This window comes from Diabrotica virgifera, chromosome 2 (assembly GCF_917563875.1).
Source record: "Diabrotica virgifera virgifera chromosome 2, PGI_DIABVI_V3a".
Classification (NCBI taxonomy): domain Eukaryota; kingdom Metazoa; phylum Arthropoda; class Insecta; order Coleoptera; family Chrysomelidae; genus Diabrotica; species Diabrotica virgifera.
Window position 1 is genome coordinate 17,212,219 of NC_065444.1, and position 23,494 is coordinate 17,235,712.

General features: G+C 32.6%; 1 protein-coding gene across 2 annotated transcripts in view; it reads right to left on the bottom strand.

The window, feature by feature from the left end:
- Nucleotides 1-23,494, bottom strand: part of LOC126879461 (cytosolic carboxypeptidase-like protein 5) — a 61,262-nt gene that overhangs the window by 33,143 nt on the left and 4,625 nt on the right. The window contains exons 4-8 of one of the 2 annotated variants that reach the window (XM_050642480.1): nt 18,036-18,181; nt 17,487-17,819; nt 15,000-15,271; nt 6,730-6,995; nt 223-523 (exon numbers count right to left, since the gene is read on the bottom strand). In XM_050642480.1, coding sequence (XP_050498437.1) covers nt 223-523; nt 6,730-6,995; nt 15,000-15,271; nt 17,487-17,819; nt 18,036-18,181 — 1,318 coding nt within the window. The remainder of the gene's footprint in view (nt 1-222; nt 524-6,729; nt 6,996-14,999; nt 15,272-17,486; nt 17,820-18,035; nt 18,182-23,494) is intronic. The other variant, XM_050642481.1, reaches the window with a different exon arrangement.

Genomic DNA, 23,494 nt, shown 5'->3' on the forward strand with positions numbered 1-23,494 from the left:
GTTTTAATATTTCGTAATTTTATTTCGGTTTTCAGTAAGTAAAAGTTCTGTTAAAAAAATTGTAAATACCTTCTTTACATACTTTTTGAATACGTATTTGATTGCGGCTCGCGAAAAAAACTTGTGAAAAGTGGCTCGGACTATTAAGGAGCTTGGCCACCCCTGGTTCAATGGCCACAACTGTACATGCTTTAATTGTACACTTAATACAATTTTACTTACTTCAGGTACATATTTCTCTCCGTAAAATTACACGCATGAAAGTGGAAATTGTGGTTATTCATACTCATCAACTTGGGTAACAACATGCATTCCACGTTCCTTTCAATATCGTCGAAATGGTTGCCATACATAAAGATACCTTTCTTCGACGCGTGCCCGTGCAAATCAATGTACATAAAGAGGCCGGATTCGTTCGAATTTATATCACCATGGGCTCCTACCACTACCTTCTCGAACTGTACTTCTTCTTTACTCGGCGTGTGTTGTAGCTGTGTTCCGCAGTTTCTACAAAAATTGTGCCCTAAAAGTAACAACAGATTAGATTTAGGTTTTTAAAAGGATTCTCTAATTTACGGTTTACTTTACATTTTTAATGGAGGTAATCAAGAAATACTACATATCAAACAGAAACTGACAATAACAAATTTTTCAATTTCTATTATCTATATTATTATTATCTATATACAGGGTGTCCCCGAAAATAGTGCGTTCCTTTAAGGTATGGATATAATACACAATTTAGAACAAAAAAGTCCTATAACATTTTTTTCTTAAGTTAACCGTTTCCAAGAAAAAAATTACATTGTTCTCCATATAAGTGGCATAAGTCTCCATGGCAACGTAGCCTAGAACTTGCTGTGACTGTGGAAATTTAACCTAATAACCCCTTGTTTATTTACTTTTAGGTGTGATTTTTGGGGTTGATGACATCGTAGGTACTTACCTGCAAAATAATGGATATGGGTTTGGTTGATATTTACATTATTTTACCTACCAGATGCAACTGACCTACAAACCTACTTTTTTAATCTTTAGATTTTTGAGTTGCGCGTTGTTGCCAGACTTCAATTTGCATATCAAAATGTATTTTCGTTTTTTGGTCAAATGGATCAATTTAGAAAAAAAGGTTATAAGACTTTTTTGCTCTACATTGTGCCTTCTACCTATACCTTTAAGGAACGCATTATTTTCGGGGACACCCTGTATATTTCTATAACTATCCTGGAAGGCCGCTCTTTTTAATACCCCCTCATTTTTTAGTCTGTTGTTCAATGGTATTCTAAGCATTCGGCGCAGGCACATTTCAAAAACTTTCAAGTTTGTTAATGGATCTGGTCTTTAACGTCCATGCTTCCATTCTGTACAAGAGAACGGGACAAACGTACCCTTTAGCATCTTTGCATTTCTATCTTCTTCTACTATGCTCTTTATTTCGGGTCCCAACTCTCGTTTTTTGTTGAAGATACTAGCAATTTCTTTAATTTTCTTGAGGAGATTGAAGCTGTCGCCGAGTTTATAGGTATATAGGTTTTAATCTTCGGTGTAAAGTGTAGTCATCCAGATATCCTTTACCATAATAATTTCTTTACGAATTTTGCTGTTTATATTTCGGTACTCTATTGGTCCTGCCTGCGTTGTTCCATCAGCTTTAATATTTCTTCTGTCATCCACTCATTCTTAATAGTTTTTTAATTTTGGAGGACAAAAGTGTTGTTCATCAGCTTCAATATTTCTTCTGTCATCCACTCATTCTTGATAGTTGTTTAATTTTGGAGGAGAAAAGTGTTGTTCATATTATCAAATGATTCTTTTATGGTAGTCCATGACTTTTCAACGTCATTCACAGTTGCCATTTCAGTGAACCAATTGTTTATTTCTTCTGTATATGCTTTATATTTTTTTAATGTTTAATGGTGCTTTTGGATTTTTCTTTTGGCTGTAAGAAATAGTAAAGAAAATTCCTCCAAATTAATGAGACAGAGTGAATTGTTGAACCCAAGCCATTATACGTTAAAAGCATTCATTCACTACTTATACTGTTCTACTTCTCATAGGCATCTTTCAGTGCGTCAAAGTTTTTCGATTTCTTTCTAACGCATTAAGTTGGAAGTGACAGAAAAAAAGGTACGTCCGTGATTAAAATCATTTATAACATTTATTCTAGTTGTTGATAGATGGCGCTATAATCGAACAAAAAATTATTTATGTATTATCTATACGACTATAATCTGTACAATTTATAAAACTATACAAATCAAAGAACATACCTTTTTATAAATGAAATAAACACAATCGATTTGTTTTTATACCAAATTACGATTACGATTCTGACAACTGTCAGTTTTAATTAAAATGTCATGCTATGATATGATTCTCTACATTCTTAAAATCATATATTACACCATTAATGATACACTGAAAGACTGAGAAGAACTTTAAATTATAGTCGTATATATATGTAATAGGTAAATAATCAGTAAATAGATAAACCTAAATCTTTTTTTCGATTATAGCGCCATGTATTAACAACTGGAATAACTGTTATACGTGTATATGTATCACGGACGTGCCTTTGTTTCTGTCACTTAAAAAAGCCTCTGAGAAGAACCATACTAGAAATATTTGTTCCTATTGCATGTGTATTTTCTCAGTATTAGTTTTTTAGTGTAAAATATTTTATTCCTCACTGGATATAAAATTTGTTTATTTTCATTCTAATGTAATAGTAGTGCTTCATAAAGGTGAAACAAACAATAACGTTATGAGCCCTGATGAAGCCCATGCAGTCTAAATTATAATCATGTTAATAATAAATTGAAGTGTCATAACAGAAAGTGGATGTATAGAAGACAATTGGCATGATACGAAAAGCTCAACAAGCATTCAGCATGTTCAATCCTGTTTGGAGGTGTAGCCACTATACTAGAGAAAGACAACGATCCGAATATTCTAATCAAACGTCATCTCTGTTTTACTCTACGGATGTGAAATCTGGAAAGTGACAAAAAACCTTACAGATAAAATGCCTACAAAAAATTGTTTGTATTTTCTGGCCTAACATCGATGGAAATGAAGATCTGCTAAACCGGGGCCCTGATTCTAATTCAAATTTCGATTCAAAACAAGTCACAATCAATATGGCGACGTTGAAATGCGACTGTGCGAGCCTTGTGGATTTTAGTTGAACTAACGAAATGATGTTATAAAATAGCGACTTATCGAAATTAATAGCGACTCCAAAAAAGTGATTGATATTATAATTTCGAGTCGAAATTATTGTGAAACGGACATTAGTAGAAAGCGAGGTTAGGTTTAGTTTAGGAGATGTGTTTTGTTTGTTTCTTGCATAGATTTATAATACTCTAGATTGCGCTTTACGATCTTAAAATGGGTGACGGTTGCGACAGAGATAAATGAGCCTATTTGGTCGGTAGTCTCTTTCTAATTCAAGGGGAGTATCGACGACGTCACTATCCAACACAATATTGCGTTTATTAGATATTATTACATCTCTAAAATAAATCTATGCAAAGAAATATATAACAAATAAGAAAAACTGTGTAGGCACCTATAGATTTTTAAAAATATAAAAGCCAATGTTATTTTTTTTAATAAGTTAATGGTAGAATAGTATAAAGTAATTAAAAATATTCGTAAAAAATTACCAATAATTAATATCAACATAATGTACCATTGATTTATTAATTGAATCGGTCATTTCAAAAACAACACGAATCACATATTCCTAATTTTACAGAAGAGCAAAGAAAACTTAACTAGTCGAAAGATGGATGAAATAAATGACATCAAAATTCAGAGTTATATTACAGTTTTGTTCCTAATGTTTTTACTGGACTGGTGTCGTTTTTGCACACAACGTTTATCTTAAAGGAGTCTATTCCTCTCAAAAAGTTAGTTTCTCAAAATTGTGGACTTTGCTGTTTTTGAAATGACCGATTCAATTATAAGTAATTAGACATTATTTTTATTTATGAAACTATTGTTTTACAATTTTTTAAAAAAGTAGAAGCAAAACAAATATTATTCACATCATTCGAATAAGGACGAATTTATATTAATAACGAATGACTTTTATTTTACTATGCAGTTCACAAATTATGTATTCCAATATTAACTTTCTATACATAGGCACATTTATTATCTGCTAGATTTACTTAGGTCCATTTTTCAGATGTAAAAATATCTAATAAACGCAATATTGATTAAATAAAAATAAAAAAGGTAAAGTTGGTATGGGATTCGAACCACGATTATCCACGTCCGAAGACCAAAGACCATTTCTCGTCACCACCCGCTCCAACTGTCAACACATATTACTCGATAAAGTGGGATAGTCACGTCGTCGATATTCCCCTTAAATTAAAAAGAGACTACCGACCAAATAGGCTCATTTATCTCTGTCGCAACCGTCACCCATTTTAAGATCGCAGGGCGCAATCTAGAGTATTATATATCTATGGTTTCTTGCAAGCAAAACTAAAGCAAAAGGTATTAATATGGCTGGGTTTTATGGAAATTTGTTGGTTTTGGAGGAATTAGATAGAATAGTATTAAATTAGAAATATAATAATTGAGAATGTTCACAACGAGAGTTATCAACTCAATGAAAGATGTAAGGTAATAATGTGGAAAAATTAGTATAAAACAAGGACAATTATGTACCAGCTATTTTATTGCTGGACATGCTGGCATCAAATCTTAAGATTTCATATATTAGTAATATAGCTATAGTCTGTTCGCTAAACTCAGACGCAACTTTCTAAATATTTTAGTCGGTAATTTTGCCAATTTTAGTAAAATTGGCAAAAAATAAGTACTAAATAGTTAATAATCACTAAATAGTTAGTAATTTTGCCAATTTTTGTAAAATTGGCAAAAAACAAAAAAATTATCGACTAAAATATCTAGCCAGTTGCGTCTGAGTTTAGCGAACCGACTATACGCAAAGTCCGCAGAAAGTGTGCTATTTGGTTTATAAACAAATTAGCGCTCCGAAATCTTTTTTTCAATTATTGCTCTGTAACTCAGAAGATTTTAACGTCAAACCAAAAACACTCACATAAAAATTCACTGTAATTTAATTCGGCACATAGATATTTTTTTTTCGATTTCCTTCGGCGGAAATTTTCCTCGGAAAATTCGAGTTTTCCAAACAAAATCTTTAATTTTCAACTAAAATTTTAGGGCAGTAATTATTTATCAATAATCAAATAACTTGGTGACATAAATCTTTTTTGTTATGGGTGTCTTGAAGATATGAAAATTCGCATGTACAAAGAGGACGGGAATAAGAAGGTAATGGTTCAAAGATTAAAATCCTGTTGTTTATAACTCCGGTCCTAAATGCCGGTCAAATTTGACCGGTTATACCTGGAACCACTCAATTCGATTTTTTTTTCTTGGAAGAAGCCGTGCCCTTTTCAACAGCGTTAACTTAATTTAATCTGATATTTTCTGAGGGGTTCCATTTGTTAATAAGCCAATAAATTGTTTCTTTATAACATTCCTGAGACCGCTCAAATAGTCCAATTTCAATTCTGTAAAGTACGTTGAATAGGTATAGCGCTTTTTTATAGGAAACTCATAGTTATTTTGGTGTATCATAATCTTTCTGGTTATTATTTCGACCGAAATTTTTTAATTAACATTTTAATTATTGCTAAACTATTGGTTAGATTGTCGCCGGCCTCCTGTTATATAATCTAGTATAAAAAATCTTTTATGTCACCAATTTATTTAATTATTGATAAATAATTACTTTCCTAAAATTTTAATTGAAAATTGCAGATTTTTTTGGGAAAACTCGGATTTTCCGAGTAAAATTTTTTTTTGAAGGAAATCGGAAAAAATATAACTTTGTGCAGAACTAAATTGCGGTGAATTTATATTTGAGTGTTTTTGGTTTAAAGGAAAAATCTTAGGAGTTACAGAGCACTAATTGAATAAAAGAAGATTTAGGAGTGCTAATTTGTTTATAAATACAATAACACACTTTCTGCGGACTTGTCATACCCCATATTACTAATATATGCAATCTTAAGATTCGATTTTAGCAATAAAATAGCTGGTAAATAACTTTTCCCAAAATGACATTTTTTCGATAATTTGCCCAGACTATCAACAAACGTTGCGGTGGTTGCATAGCCAATAAATCCAATAAACAGGAGGACCAACCCAAATTCTGAGCAGTGTCAAAATGATAACGTTAATATCCCCAGTTGGAACTAATATCGAAATTAATAAGAATCGCCATAAATGACGACTGTCATGGCGGACTCGAAATTAAATTGCGACATCGAAATGAATTAGAATCAGGTCCCTGACGGAACAAAAGAGGGTAAAAAATACAGAAAGTGAGGTTGGATCGGTCACACAGTTCGAAAAAATAGCTCCAGTATTGTAAAGACTGCCCTAGAGTGGCATCCTCAAGGAAAAAGAAAAAAAGGTCACCCAGCACAAACTTGGGGAAGATCCATCATGAACGAGATAAGAGACCAAGGAAAGTCTTGGAATGAGGTGAAGACCTTAGCGCGAAATAAAACTCCATGGCCCCTTGTCACCGAAGCTCTATGCTCCAGTTAGGAGTTCAAGAACTTTGTAATATAACAATAAATTACTTGTGCTGTGTCTAGATCTACAACTATTCCCTACAACTTCTACAAAACCGTTTCATGCAAACAATATTCGAACCTCCAACAATCCTACCTAACGCAGTATTTAAGTTGAAAGTAGGAATAATGCTAGATATTCCAGGCATGGTATCTTCCAATTTAATTATATTAGTCTTACATTTTGTGCACCACGTTTGAGGGCTATTGTCTTCGTTTAAAGATATTCGAGAGACTTTTTTTCGTATGGCATCGTCTTTAACTTGGTTTTCTGTTCCGTCTGATTGGGAACTTGGCAAACGTGTTTTGCAATTATCACATTTGGGGATATAGTCGTCTTTTTCGTAGCCAAAATGGTAAAATCTGAAAATCATAAATATGATTAAAAACAAGCTAGGATCATAGACATAATAATATCTAGACTGCGCGCTGTTATCTTAAAATGGGTGACGATTGCGACAGAGATAAATGAGCCTATTAAGTGGGGTCTCTTTCTAATCGACGGGGTTTATCCAATGACGTTAGGTTTATCGACCACGTCACTTTCCCACTGTCGCCGATTGGATGAACTATTCCAATAGGCTCATTTACCTCTGTCGTAATCGTCACCCATTTTAAGATAGCAGCGCGCAGTCTAGATATTATATGTCTATGGGTATGGGTACGATAGTTTACTGCTGCTCTCCATCTTTGATCGGCAGAAGCATGTACATAATGTAATATGAAAATTATTATTAAATTTGAAATGGTGGTATTTTTGATTCTATTTTCTTGGTGTCCAAGCCTTTACATTGTCTACATTAACACGTTGACGGACAAAACGTCTATGCGCTATGAGCTTCGCTGGTATCGCCACCTACTTAACGGATTACTAGTATAACTCTCGCCGGAAATTTCGCTGGAAAGAAAAAAGTGTTGCCTATCCTCTGTGAGGAAAGCAAATAATGATGTTTCAAACTTATTATTTAATTCTTATCGTGTAATATTTACAACGTAAAGAAGTAATTGGTTTGTAATCGATAATTAATATCAGTAAGAACAGAATTTATTATTCATTATTAGTCCATTCATTAATGGTAAAATATTGCAAAACCTTTAAATTTTAAAGAACCGCTTGGATTGACATGAAATTTGGCATACGCACAGCTAACAAGTCAAAGAAAAAAAGTGATATTGTGCCGATATGTGCTTTTGCCCTGGGGGTGGTTTTCACCCCCTCTTGGGGGTTAAAAAATATTCGTCCAAACAAAGTCAGGAAATGGGTAAACTGGCTAATTTAAAGTAACTTTTGTTCTATAGAGTTTTTTCACTAAGTCAATACTTTTCGAGTTATTTGGCAGTGAATATGTTCATTTTTTCAACAAAATAACCACGCTTTTAGACGGTTTTTCGCAAATAACTCAAATTGTAAGTATTTTGTCGAAAAAGCATTCTTAACAAAAATATAGCCTATAAAAAATTTAAAAAAATAGTGAATATATCACGTTTTTCTATTTAGTAGAAGCAGAGTTATAGCTAATGAAATATAGGTTCATATATTCGTCAAATTCCAAGTGGAATACTTTAACGTGAAGTAACCAAAAATGAAGCACATTTCGGGGAAAACTCATTTAAACTTATTTAAAGTGTTTAAAAAAAGCTTCATTTTTGTTTTATAAAAGAAAATTCTAGCATCAAAATTAAACAAGTTACGCTCAAAATAAAGTTAGTCCCTTTTGGTTTTGGTAAAAAAATCGAGAAAATCACCTTCTAATTAGTATCTTAAATGAACTTAATCGTAACGACTTCACAAGTTTCTTGACTCGTGTATATATTGTTTATATGATCTGTAAGTTTCATCGGTTCAAAGTCCTTATTATTGAAAGGGTTGTAGTTAAAAGGGGTTGAACGAGTCACTGATCACGAATGTATGCAAATTTAGAAACACCAAATCTTGATCAATTTTTGTCTAACAGAAAAACAAAAAAATACATGATATTCAGAAAAGCAAATCTGACTTTTTTTGTATTTCGAGACTTTTGGTATCTCTAACAATTTTTAAGTTATTTTGAAAAAAAGCATATTTTTCAAAATTTAAATTTTTAAAAATTTTACTTTGAAACCAAATTTTTTCAAAAATAAACACTTTGAATCGATGAAACTTACAAATCATATAAACACAATATAAGTAAAATAATTTATGGAGCGGCAACGATTAATTTCATTTAAGTTGCTAATTAGGGGGTGGTCTTCCCGATTTTTTTTTTCAAAAACAAAAGGGACCAACTTTATTTTGAGCGTAACTTCCTTAAATTTAATGCTAGAAACTTTTCGTAAAAACAGAAATAAAGCTTTTTTTAAACAGTTTAAAAAAGTTAAAATGGGTTTTCCCCAAAAAGTGCTTAATTTTTTGGATATTTCACGTCGAAATATTCTATTTGAAATTTGGTGAATATGAATCTATATTTCATTGGCTATAACTCTGGTTCTACGAGATCCAGAGACCTAACGCGTACACCATTTTTTTACTTTTTTATAGGCTATATTTTTGCTAAGAACGGTTTTTTCGACAAAATACTTACTTTTTGAGTTATTTGCGAAAAACCGTCTAAAAATGTGGTTATTTTGTTGAAAAATGAACATATTCATTCGCAAATAACTCGAAAAGTGTTGACTTGGCGAAAAAGCTCTATAGAACAAAAGTTACTTAAAATTAGTCAGTTTACCCATTTCCGGAGTTGTTTTGGACATATATTTTTTCACCCCCAAAAGGGGGTGAAAGTCACCCCCAGGGCAAAAGCACACGTCGGCACAATATCACTTTTTTTCTTTGACATGTAAGCTATGCGTATGCCAAATTTCATGTCAATCCAAGCGGTTCTTTAAAATTTAGAGCAAAAACCGTGAAAGAATGGACTATATGATTATTTTTAAGATTTTGCTTATCGTTTTGAAGTTTATGTTGACAGCTAATATTAGAAAAAATTTATTCTGCAAAAAGTATAATAATTTAATATAATTATAGTATACTTCTTAAATATTAACTTATGCATGTATTGCATTTATATAATTAATTAAGAGCGTAAACGTAAAATTTCGGGCCAACTCTTTTTAAATGCATTACATTTTTTCGAATCCTGAGAGAACCAATAAGTATTTTTGAAAAATTTAAACGCAGAATGAAAGACTAAATTATTATCGAGGGTCAAAAGTCCCTGAAAATATCTGTTTATTTTAATCAGTTACAGGGGTGAAAAAATTTACTGCGATTTTTAATTTCAAATACATATCTCAAACAAAAGAAACTTTTTGTTTATTCTAAGGAACTTTCTGCCCTCGCAAATAATGTAATTTTATGCTTAGCGACAGGAAATCTGTCGAATACACAGTTACTATTGTAACCAGTATTTTGACACTCTTTAATACAACTTTTGTAAGACATTTAGTAAAAATTATATGCAACTCTTAATGCAGAACGTGAAATTTCCAGTAAAACGAGCTGAAAATGAGCTCTACCTACGAGCTCATAGCGTAAAAACGTCTAATTTCCATTGATGTAACGTGACACAATGTCTATAAACGTAGCATTTTTCCTTATTCAACTTTGCGAAATATATATAGTGTTACAACACTTGCTTATACATTTGACGCACAGTCCGTCAACATGTTAAATATAAATTTAGAGAAATATTAATTCGATTTCAATATTTCTTTACACAATTGAAGAGTATAGTGAAAGAAAGAATCAAGTGACATTTGCTAAGGTTGGGGATAATTTTAAAGTACTATAACATAACTATTGCCTGTCTTATAACCGTTATTGTCTGCCTTAAGTAGGAAATTTTCTCAGGGTAGCGTACCTGGCCCTTTCCTTTATCTAATTTTTAATGAAGAACTCCCACAAACCGACAATATTATAACAGCTAGATGATACTCCAATAATAACCTCAGATGTGGACCCGACGAGAGCATCTGCAATACTACCTGGATATCCTTTCTATACTAAATTTACAATCAAGATGCAGTAGAAATAAACAAACCAAGACACGTTAAATGCTACTAGGAGCACTCCCGAATCATAATTTACAATGTATATACTGTTATGCTCTGTACTTCTGTCTTTTATGAGATTGATGAGCAAATTCTATAATTAATTAATTACTCAATTATTTTAATTACTGCTTATGTAAAACAAAATCAAATTTAAATTAACTTTTCTAATAAACTTTATTCTCAGGGCTATTTTATTTTTGATGCTTTACCTTTGGTTTGTGGCTTCTGGTATCTCTAGTTGCTTACTCCATCCAGGACAAAACAGCGAAATTAAACACACTCAATGTCATATAAATGTTAAAATTATTATTTATTTATCCAATATACCAGGGGTCACCAATTAGCGGACCGCGGTCCGCATCCGGACTGTGAGCTACTTTTGTGCGGACCGTCATTAAATTCAGAATATAGCGTTTGGCAATTTTGAAAATTTTTGGTCATGAAATTAATTGTATATTATGTTTAACTCAACTTATGTGTGCGAAGCCGCTTTATCAAGAATGAACTTTATTTTAAAAATCGGTATACATCTCAGCTAACAGATGAATATTTCAACTCCCCAATGAGAATCAGTTGAACCAAACTCACTCCAAACCTCAGACAGGTTGTACATAATAAAAAATGTCATTTTTCTCACTGATAATTTAATTTTGTAAAGAGTTTCCCCTTTATTGTTTTATTTATTATAATCATTAATTTTGAATTTAAGTAAACTGTAATATAAAATAGTCATGTGCGTTTTTTTATATTCATTTTGTCTCTACTATCAGTAGATTTAAGTTATAGTTTTCAGAGTTAATAAGTTTGCAACAAACAGCTTGCATTGAAATTAATGTAGAAAAGATAACAACTTATTTACCATTTCGTACTAAGTATGATTATTTATTTTAAATTTATGTTTTAATAACTGGATTTCAAGAAAGTTAATAACTATGTACAAAACTGAAGATGTCTAAAAACTCGAGAAAGACGTTATTAACATCCGAATTATAAATTCTTAACTTTTAAAATATTCTCAATAACAATTTACAATACTTGTGTGTTACTGATAATAGCATCAAAACAATACACAATGAATTTATATTTTGTTTATTGTACCAGGAAAGTATTCAACTCAACGGTGGCCAAAAAACAATCGGATATTATTAGGTTTCCTTTCAATATTACCCCATGTTGTAAGGCCGCTTCCAAATGACAAATTTTCTGATTCGGTTTTTCTTTGTGGATTCCTGTTCAAAAATGTCACCTTAAACTAATCAGAAGGGCCCGGGATGCCGGGCAAAACAATCTTTTTATACAAATTCAAAATTACCTTTTAGCCCCGAAAATTGTATTTAAAAAAAGTCTCCTGACATTTTTTTCAAAAGTTGATACTTCTCGAGTTGTAAGTGATTTAAAATCTGAATAATGTGAAAATAACTATGCATTTTTGAGGTTTGAAAACTATTATGTAAATTATTAGTTTTCAGGTTGCCAAGTGCCCAAATTGAAGTTTATAAGGTCAATTTCAAGATTCTAACGAGTAATGGGGGATTACTTCAATATAGACCGTTGTTTTTAATTGTTAATTATGCGAGTCCACTCGACTTTTACGCCGCCGCACATCGCAATTTATGGTGCGTCTCTGCCGCACTTATTATACATATTATACGTACTTATGCGAAAAATTCCCAACAAATACTTCACATTTATTAAAATTTTATAATTTATTATTAATATATTTTTTTCTTAATGATTTTTTTATTTATTCAATTAATTATTGCCCATGTGCTAATTAAATACGCCAATAAAAACAAAGGGTCGATATTGAAATAAACCCCGATAACTCATCAGAATCTTGAAATTGAATGTTTAAACTTCAAATTAGGCACTTGACAACCGCAAAAATAATAATGTACCTACACATGAATTTGCAAGCTTCTAAAATGCTTATTTTCGCATTTGTCAGATTATAAATTGCTTAAAATTTGAAATCTATCAAGTTTTGAGAAAAATGACACAAAATCTTTTTTGTTTTCGATGACCCAAAAATTCTAAAAACATATTTTCGGGAGCAGAAAAGGTGATGTTTTGGATTTATTCAAAAACTGTTAAAAACAATTTCTGCGTAAAAATTTCGCACTGCACCCTTCTGATTTGTCTACCCAATTGGAACAACTAGGCAGGTAGTGTTAACTCCGGACCGCGGAAGTGTCATATGTTTTCGAAACGGACCCTCAGGAAATATAATTGGTGACCCCTGCAATATATCATAAACATAGGATTTAAAAAATATGCTAAATTCTAAATTTGTTACAACTATTTCTCATCTACTAAATTCAGCTTTAATTCTGATATCTCCTGTTTTAACAAAAAAAAAAAAAAAAAAAAAAAATATTTAAATAATTCGTTATTTATTCTTACAAAATTTAATAAAATTTACTTTTCTCTTTTTTTTTTAATTGATTACTTATAAGTTCTTCTTTAAATTTTGGAATGACTAATTATGTTATAGAACTGTTCAATACAAAAATTATGCAAAGATGGTGTGGATATAAACAAACTCTCTCCGTTTCACAAATGATTTGACTAACCTTTTTGTTTCTTCTCTACTTCTTTTCCCGGATTGCGTCGTCCTCGATTCTCCCACACGTACTCTTAGGATGTTGCGAAAGGTCCCTCTCGTCCAAACTGCTTCACAAACAAACAAACAGGACTCGCTCGAGTTCTCGACTCAGTTTTCTCTCTGCTCGATATCTTGTGCAAATAGATATCAATCGGCTACTCGTTCTAGACTGAAACAGGAATCTTCCTCGGACACAGGAAAATTAACTTCTCAAACCGGTCAACGATTTCGTTTCAACTTGATTCTGCTCGCAAAGGCCAATTTCACCACTTTACACTGACTTCTCACTTTTCAAAAACTGGACTGCTGTCTCCAGATATTTTTTACACAGTCCTATTTTTTCTCTCGTCAAAATCAGACTCAACACTCTCATACCTTCCATCCATCATTTTCCACCAATCACCAAACATCCTTTCTACCCAATACGCCCATATTATCATTTCTTAAGAAACGATTTAATTTGTATACAACTTTCCAATTTGTTAAATTCTGGGAGACATCAAATTACTCTCGTTGCTAATCAAAAAGCCTTACATTCTAAAATCAATAAATTTGTTTACCGCTTAACCTTCTTCGAATTTTTTTATAAAATGTCTTATTGTCCATAGCAAAGCGAAATAAAACTGTATTGTCTACTCTGACGGCACCATTGTTTTAGTCCGTTCAAACCCATTAAGAAAAACCACCTTCTTAACGATTTCACTATTCCGCGACAACACTGATTACTCACGAAATTATCCTATTACAATTTTTTGTCATATACAGGGCGATGAAAATCTATAATTTTCGTGGTTTCTGATATAAATTTATTTTTTTAAATTTTTCTCAAAAAAAATTATACAACAATACATTGTAAATCCCAAATAATGATTTCCAAAGTTTGTACATTGAAAAATATGATTTGGAAGTGCTCCTAGTAGCATTTAACGTGTCTTGGTTTGTTTATTTCTACTGCATCTTGAATGAAAATTTAATATAGATGGCTACATAAATGGAAAATAAGTGTTAATACCGATAAATTCGCCCAAATAACATTTACTACAAGAAGTAGCAGACTACCTCAAGTTACTATAAATAACAACCCTATCCCCGTAAAAACTGTGGTAAAATATCTTGGACTCTACTTGGATTAGAAACTGACATGGAAGACATTCAAAAAAGCAAACAGAAGCCAACTTAGTCTGAAAATTAAAAATATGTACTGGCTACTCAATAGAAAGTCCAAACTATCACTTGAAAACAACATGACTATCTACAAATATATACTAAAACCAATTTGGACACATGAGATTGAGCTCTGGGGATGTACCAAGCCATCAAATAACAAAATATTACAGTCATTTCAGTCCAAGACTCTTCGTATGATACCTAGAGCACCTTGGTATGTAACAAATCTAACATTGCATAGCGATCTAAAAATCCCATTAATAAAAGATGAAATATTGTCTGGACTGAATAAATACAAAGAACGAACATCAGATCATAACAATCTGCTCATAAGAAACCTATTCGATCAGCCCTTAGAAGATAGAAGATTGAAAAGAATCTGGCCAGAAGACCTACTTGAGTAACTGTATGGAGAGCAAATGCTGAATGGTACCCGACACATGCATACAACAAAATATAAACTATTTACTTATTACTCTAAATGTTGGCGTGGACTAGATTGTAAATTTGCAATTAAATAAATTTAAAAAAGTAGGTGATTTTAAAAATACGATATATCTTACCTTATTAAAGCCCTAGCAGCGTATACAGACGGATGATCAGTTAAACTAGGATTGAGATAAACCCTATTTAAATTCACCCCTCGACTATCAGTTCTATAATGACCTCTCGAGACGCCATCCGGATTTAGAAATGGTATCAGTTTGAATACGTATATTTTACGTAAAGTCTGAGCTATCAAATCGTCTTTACTTAACAGCATACTCAACAGACCATTAAATACGAAGCTAGAAGGGGTCTCGCCTGGGTGAACTCTGGCAGATACGAATATTACCTGAAAAAATATAAATGTTGATATAAAACCGAATTTTTTTAAAGCACAAAAACATAAAATCTATAGATCTTTTTTAAATACCTAAAAAACGGCACATGGTAGGTAGGTATAACCTGATAGTAAAAGAAAGGTTGAAATATTTTCGGGTATAATATCACAAGAGAGTGGGAATAAATTGACAATAATGCGACAGTTTTTCGAAAATTTGTTGTCTGGCAATAGACACTAGAGCCGCCTATTGCCAAATGACAACAAATTTGAGAAAAAATGAAGCGTTATTTTCTTATTTATTATTACTGTTGTGTGATATTCGTAAGATTATTTTTTAATACTTACATATAAAATTCAAGTCTTTATATAAAAACAGTCAGTGACATTGATCTCAATTAATGTGACACACATTTTTCAACTTGTCAAAGTGAAAAGCACAGTTTAGCAAATATTTAGATTAAGAAATTAATAAAATATTAGTTAATTTATTTATAAATACAGTTTTGTTCATGAAAGACTCTTACCGAAGTAAATTGAGAGCTTAATTTTGCCTATTTGTGTTCTCCTCGTGACAATTTGACAGTAGATGCAGAACTAAAAGTATATTATGGATATTTTCTTAAATGTGACAGTTGTCAAAACTAGGAAACTGGTTGAAATTAAACAGAAACAATCTACTTAAAAAAATTCTCACTGTAATTTTTTACAGTAGAAAATTACCGATAAAATAATGAAATTGGAAGTAAAAATCATTAAAAAATAATCAACAAAATATAGTACTAATACAGCAGGTCTGCCGAAGACCTGCGAACTTGTACAATAATTGATGAAAAATATATAATAAACATTGGCTGCAGTACGGCCAGTGTAGACCAGACTGATTTAGAATAAAAAACAATATTTTGTGTGTTTACTATCTGGTATCAGATACTGTTTATTTTCGCCATAATAGAATAGAATTGAAAAAGACTGTATGACTTGTACACACTTCTAAGTAGGTCAAACCGGCAAACAGGTGTATGTTTTCAAAAAAATTGATAGTGTGTAAAAATTTTTATTAAAATTAGCTGAGTACTTTCAGCACATCACATGCCATCATCAGAGCTTCGTTCTATAGGTATAAATCCTTCATAGAAGAGTAATTGCCAAACAACATATTAAAATTGGATAGATACTGGGCTAAGCCTCAGATCTAGGGTGTAAAAACCCTTTACAATTATTAAAATCATATCTAAATTATTTTTAAAAGACAATATGGCTGCGCTACACCATTGTATATTCAAGTATACAACTATTTGAATAAACAATAGGGCTGCGCTACACCATTGTATATTCAAGTATACAGCTACTTGAATAAACAATGGTGTAGCGCAGCCATATTGTCTTTTAAAAAGAATTTAGATGTGATTTTAATAATTGAAAAGGGTTTTTACACCCTAGATCTGAGGCTTAGGCCAGTATCTATCCAATTTTAATATGTTTGGTAATTATTCTTCTATGAAGGATTTATACCTATTAGGTCTGGATCCCGCGTATGAAAAAAAAGTTTATTAATAGCAAGCTGAAAATTTATTAATAGCTTAAGGGTGTCTGGTCGGACCAACTTTGATATATAGGACCACTGGAACAGGGGAAGTTTTAATTGTGGAACAGGTTAAAAATTTGGAAAGGTCAGACCACGAAAACGGCACATGTATTTTTTCCGACAGAACAGACTTAAACTCTCATGCAAAAATCAGACTGCTATTTATCACCAAATGGGCGTTTTAATGAGTGGAACATATAGAATATGTCAAATGACAGGAATTATGACAGGTGATAAATAGCAGTCTGATTTTTGCATGACAGTTTAATCTCTGTTCGGAGAGTTTAAGTCTGTTCTGTCGGACAAAATAAATGTGCCGTTTTCGTGGTCCGACCGTTCCAAATTTTTAACCTGTTCCACAATTAAAACTGCCCCTGTTACAGTGTTCCCATATATCAAAGTTTATCCGACTAGACACTCTTAAGCTATTAACAAATTTTCAGCTTGCTATTAATCAACTTTTTTTTCATACGCGGGATCCAGACCTATATAGGACGAAGCTCTGATGATGGCACGTGATGTGCTGAAAGTACTCAGCTAATTTTAATAAAATTTTTTACACACTATCAATTTTTTTGAGAACATACACCTGTTTGCCGGTTTGACATAATAGTGTGTGCCATAGAATAAACTGCTTACCTTTTTTCCAGGAAATTTATATGGCCTAGGAACTGTACTTTTATTGAACAAATTTTTTAATTTCTCTTCCCTTTCTTTTGAAATCCCATGGTATGACGATATAGTTATTAGATCTATGGGTTTTCCATCACAAGAATGACAAACAGTTTCTCTAACGTAGTATACATCATCATCGGCTACGTGTTTGACATGTAGATACTTGCTATCTACGTTGGTCAACATCTTTTCTAGCTCTGTTACCGAAAAAGGGTAGGTAAACGCAAAATATACTACGCTATCTACATTATCAGGGGTTCGAAATTTAAAACTGAGGGTGAAGATGTCGTCATTAAGCTGAAACATAATATATATATTCATTTACACGGAAGTTGTGAAATTATAAAAATTTGCAAAGTAGTTAGAATACAATAGACACATCAAACTAAAAATGCTTAAAAAAACTAAAACTGACTATATATATATTTTTAAATATTTGAAATACGGAAATATTGAAATATTAAATGAGTCAACATTTTTCTAGCTTTGAAAATGGAAATTATTAAAACTTACACAATGTGTGGGTTTGTCGAATATCCTTTCCCATCTTGGTTTGCCTGGTATTATTCTATATACAGGAGCCATTCCTTGACTGTACATTTTTCCTTGTCGATTTAAATCGACAATGTTGAATTTTACTAACATGGCAGGGCCTGGAGCTACAAAAAGCATTGACAATGAAACAAGTCTACTTGGAAAATGAAAAAAAAAACAAAAAATTAAAATACAGCTAAATTTGCAAATGTAAAGTTTATTTGATAATACAGTACACAGTTGATACTCCGACGTTTTGCAATCCGACACGCTCGGTAGTCCGACGCACCTCCCGTCAAGATCGCTGCCGTGTCTGCTTGTACTGAAACCTGTCGCGACATGAATTAAATGTATTAGCTTCCATATTTCTTTTGATCTCATTATTGGACCTTTTTATTTGTTGTATACATCAACGATCTTGCTGAATATGTAACAGATAAATCATCTAGTTTTATTAATTTCGCGGATGACTCACATTATTTAATTTGGACCAAAACTGTTGTAGAGTTGCTCTTAAAAACAGGTGAAAATCTGGAGAGGACTGAGAGATGGTTTGCTGGGAATAAATTACTGTTAAACTATGATAAGACTGTCTTCATCTATTTTAGAACCATTCAGTCTCGAGATCCAATCACAAATGTGGTAAATATTCAATCAGACCACATAGAAACACCAAAATCTGTCAAATTCTTGGGTATCTACATTGACCAATATCTGCAGTGGGGCATACACCTACACCTATTGCAGTTATGTAAAAAAGTGAACTCTGCATGCTACTCAATAAGAGTGCTTAAAGAGTACTTACAGCAGGATACTCTTATTTTTTATTATTCTAACTTTTATTCTTGGCTACATTATGGAATCATGTTCTGGAGAAATGCAGTGGGAACATCAGAGCTTCTTAACATTCGGAAATAAGTACATAGTATGGATCATTCTTGGGTTGAAAATCAAGAATTCATGTAGGGGGAAACATAAACTACTAAATACATTTACTTTTCCAGCCATCTACATTTATGAATGTTTCTTTTTAAGAACCCTCCAGTTTTCAACCATTACATCCCCAATCATACATCACACAAGAGCTTTAAACCTAACTATTCCTAAATAGACACAGGCTTACTCTAACAGAATGGAGTTCACTGTATCTATGCCTGTATGAAATTCCAAAGTTACAATCAGCGTTAAAACAAGAGAATCAATTTAGAAGATTTTAAGAGCTATTTAAATATGTGGTCAATGTAGAACCATAAAATGGTATTGGAATACCTGGAGTATTAGTTGTTTTGTAACATGTAGTGCAGTAGTGGTACATAAACGGTATATAAACATGGTATATAACACAAATAGGTAATTTTCTTTCCAAAACAATTATTGTTCCTTCAGGAGTTCCTCAAGGCTCACATCTTGGGCATCTTGGAGTATTAGTTGTTTTGTAACATGTAGTGCAGTAGTGGTACATAAACGGTATATAAACATGGTATATAACACAAATAGGTAATTTTCTTTCCAAAACAATTATTGTTCCTTCAGGAGTTCCTCAAGGCTCACATCTTGGGCATCTTCTGTTTAACATTTTTATAAACGCCATTCACAAATGTTTTCCCCTTCCCTTTTTTTGCTGTTTGCTGATGATTTAAAGTTGTGCAGTCTGATTAAATTTCCCTATGACTGTGATAAACTTCAATATGAGCTAATCAACTTGTTGGATTGGTGTACAAGAAACGAAGGGTACACAGGAAAAACCGGCTAAGTCCATTTTTGTAGAAATTGCATTTTTTACTCCATCTTATAGTAACTTCCAGTTTGCATCTTCTGAAACCTTTAAACACGACAAGTCACGAGAAAAAGCTCATAAATATATGCCCATACATGAGAAAAATAAGCTAAGTCCACGCGTTAACATCCAATAACCTTCTTCTTCTTATAATTGGGCCTCTTGGTCTGTTCTTAGCCGATTTTAAGCTTGTATTTGTAGCTGTGATGTTGATTGCCAGCTATCTCGCCACCTTTTAAAGGGCCTTGCTTGGTCTCTTGCCTGTTGGCTTCTGATCCCTGGCTACGCGGGCTATTCTCTCGCTGTCCATTCTCGTCACATGCTGATTCCACTCAACCAATAACCCAAAATGGTTAATCTGTGACTTAGCTGGATTTTTCCGTGTACCCTTCAAATGGTATGAGTCTGAATCCATCTAAATGTAAAGCTATTGCGTTTTCTCGGTCCAGATCCCCAATCAAATTTGAATACAAGATTGATCAGCATTGCCTTAATAATGTACCTTTCATCAAGGATCTAGGTGTCATTTTGGATGCAACTCTACAACTTTCCGATCACTTAAATAATGTAGTCAACAAGGCATTTCAGAAGCTTGGCTTTATCAGAAGAAGCACACAGGATTTTACTGGGATTACTGCCTTAAAAACTCTTTATTGCTCACTTGTCCGTCCCCATCTTGAGTATGCGTCCTGTGTATGGTCACCTTGTTATGGTGTGCATATTGAGACTTTGTGTCATGTTTAACATACATTTCTAAAACAGACTGCTTTCAAATTAAACATTATGGACAACTACAATTATGCAGATTTACTTTCTATATTAAATATGCCACCCATTTCTATGCATCATAAGAGGAGGGATCTTATTACTTTTTAAATATTCTGCATGGTAGAGCTACTGCGTTTTCTTTGCTCAATAAAATTAATTTACAGTAGAACCCCGCAGCAGAATTATGGAAGTTGGACAAATGACAGACGAATGGAGAAGCAGTATATTAGTACCTGTCTACAAAAACAAGGGAGACACACAACAATGCTATAAAACTACTTAGCCACACCATGAAAATATGGGAGAGAGTAATTGATAGACGGATACGAGAAGAAACCGAAATATCCGATAATCAATTTGGCTTTATGCAGGGCAGATCAACAACAAATGCAATTTTCATTGTAAGGCAACTGTTGGAAAAATACAGGAATAAAGATACCAACGCTCATATGGTATTCATTGATCTTGAGAAAGCATATGATATAGTTCCTCGAGAGATTCTGTGGTGGATACACAATAAGAAAGGAGTCCCTGGCGAATATGTAAAGATTGTGAGAGATATGTATGAGGGAGTAACGACTAGTGTTAGGACAGGTGTGGGAGAGACTGATAAATTTCAGGTGAAAGTAGGATTGCACCAAGGCTCGGTGCTTAGTCCTTATTTATTCTTTTTTATTTATTTATTTATTTATTTTACGGGCAAGCCCAATTCTATAAAAATACGTTACATTTTTTATTTGAACATAAAGTGTTACATAAATACATAGTGTACAGATAAAAACAATAACATAATATAATATAAAAAACAGACATACAGAAATATAAATATAAAATAGAACGAAATATGTAATAGGAAATAATATCATACAAACAAACATAAAAGTTAACAAATTACAGACGTTTCACTCAAATTTTGATCCCGTGTAAATTTGTTTTAAAACGACTGATGGAGTTGTCGAACAGTTGTAAGTTGTAAAGGGAGTTTGCTAAATTCAAGACTCTGGGTACGAACGAAAAAAGTGAATAATTAAACCTATGGAATGGTACATAAAATGTACCAGTGGTGCGAGGTGGTACAAACAGTGCGATCTTAGTAAGTAGTTGAGAACAACTGCATATACCATTTAAGATCTTGAATAATAGCAAAAGGTCCCTTTGTTTTCTCCGGCTTGCAAGAGAGGGGACCTGCAGTTGATGCTGCCATACAGTGTAATCTTGATAGGTATGAAGCTTAAAAGCAATGTAGCGGAAGAAACTATTTTGGACTTGTTCAAGTTTCCTAATGTAGACCAAGTAGTGTGGGGACCACACTGAAGAACAATACTCGAGGTGAGACCTGACCAAGGAGAAGTAAAGAACTAATACTGGATATGTTTGTAAAATCATGAGTTGTTCTTTTTACAAAACCCAGCATTTTCATAGATATTTGAATGACACTGATGATGTGAGTATTGAAACAAAGAGAATTTTCCAGTGTAATCCCCAAGTCCTTGATTTTATTAACAATGTTGAGCAATTGGCCATCAATGTAATAGTTTGATAATATTGGATGGTGAGTACGGTTAAAGTTAATTACATAACATGGAGTGAACACCATGCAGAGAGGTTAGTCAATTCTAATGGCAATATGGCAGCATCATAATGATTTTTTATAACTTTAAAGCACTTCAAGTCATCAGCAAATAGCAAGGCGTTACAATCATGAAAACAGTTGGTAATATCATTAATAAATATATTAAAGAGTAATGGACCCAAATGGGACCCCTGTGGTACACCTGACTTAACTGAAAAAGTTTGTGAGTAAAAGTGATTCACTCGGACCTGTTGAAATCTTTCAGTTAAATAACTCCGTAACCACTGCAACAATAGGAGCTAAGTTTTCGAATCAGGAGTTCATGATTTACTCTGTCAAAGGCCTTGGAAAAGTCAGTATAAATTGAATCAACTTTAAGTCCCTCTTCCAAGGCTTCAGACAGAAAATCAATATAGGTTAACAAACTCAGTTCAGCAGACTTACCTGTAGTAAAACCAAATTGCTGAGAGTTTAGGATCCCGGAGATATCGAAGGTGAGGAAATCAGTTATAATACTTTCAAAAACCTTTGGTATAGCACTAAGAATAGATATAGGGCGGTAATTACTAATATTAGATTTATTACCAGATTTATATATTGGTGTGACATAAGAAAGTTTCCAAAAGTCTGGAAACTGACCTACATCCAAAGATTTATTAAATATATGAAACAAAGGTCGCGATAGTATAAAACTGAATTCACTAAGAAAATTAGGTGGTATACCATCAGGCCCAGGACCCTTGTTGACACTTAATGATGAAAGCTTTTCGTAAATTTTGGAAATCTGGATACGATATGATGAGATATTGAGTCTAGACTGGATATGGTCAACATTGCAATTTAAAGTAATATCACTATAAACTGATGAGTGATCTGCAAATAAGTTGGCAATATCATTGCCACATGAAGCTACAGAGTCATTCAGGGTCATTGAGTCAGGTATACAATTGTTTTCATGCTTGCTACCTACAAATTTCCAAAAATGCCTTGCGTTATTTTGTATAGAAAATTCGGTGAAACGTATGTAATTGTCATAACAGCATTTAGATAGATTTTTACAATTTGTTCTCAGATGACAAAAATCAGCATAGCTTTCAGGAGTCTTTAAGGTTTTATAAATTTTATGAGCTTTTATTTTTTTGTTTAACAATTGCTTAAGCTCAGAAGAATACCAACAAGGAAATTTCTTAGTACTAAAATATTTAACTGGAGTGAAATGTTCAATAAGAGAGTAAATAATGTCATAAAACATAGCAATCATGTCGGAAAGATCTCTACCACGAAACAGGTTATCCCATTCTATACAGCGTGTCTACTTAA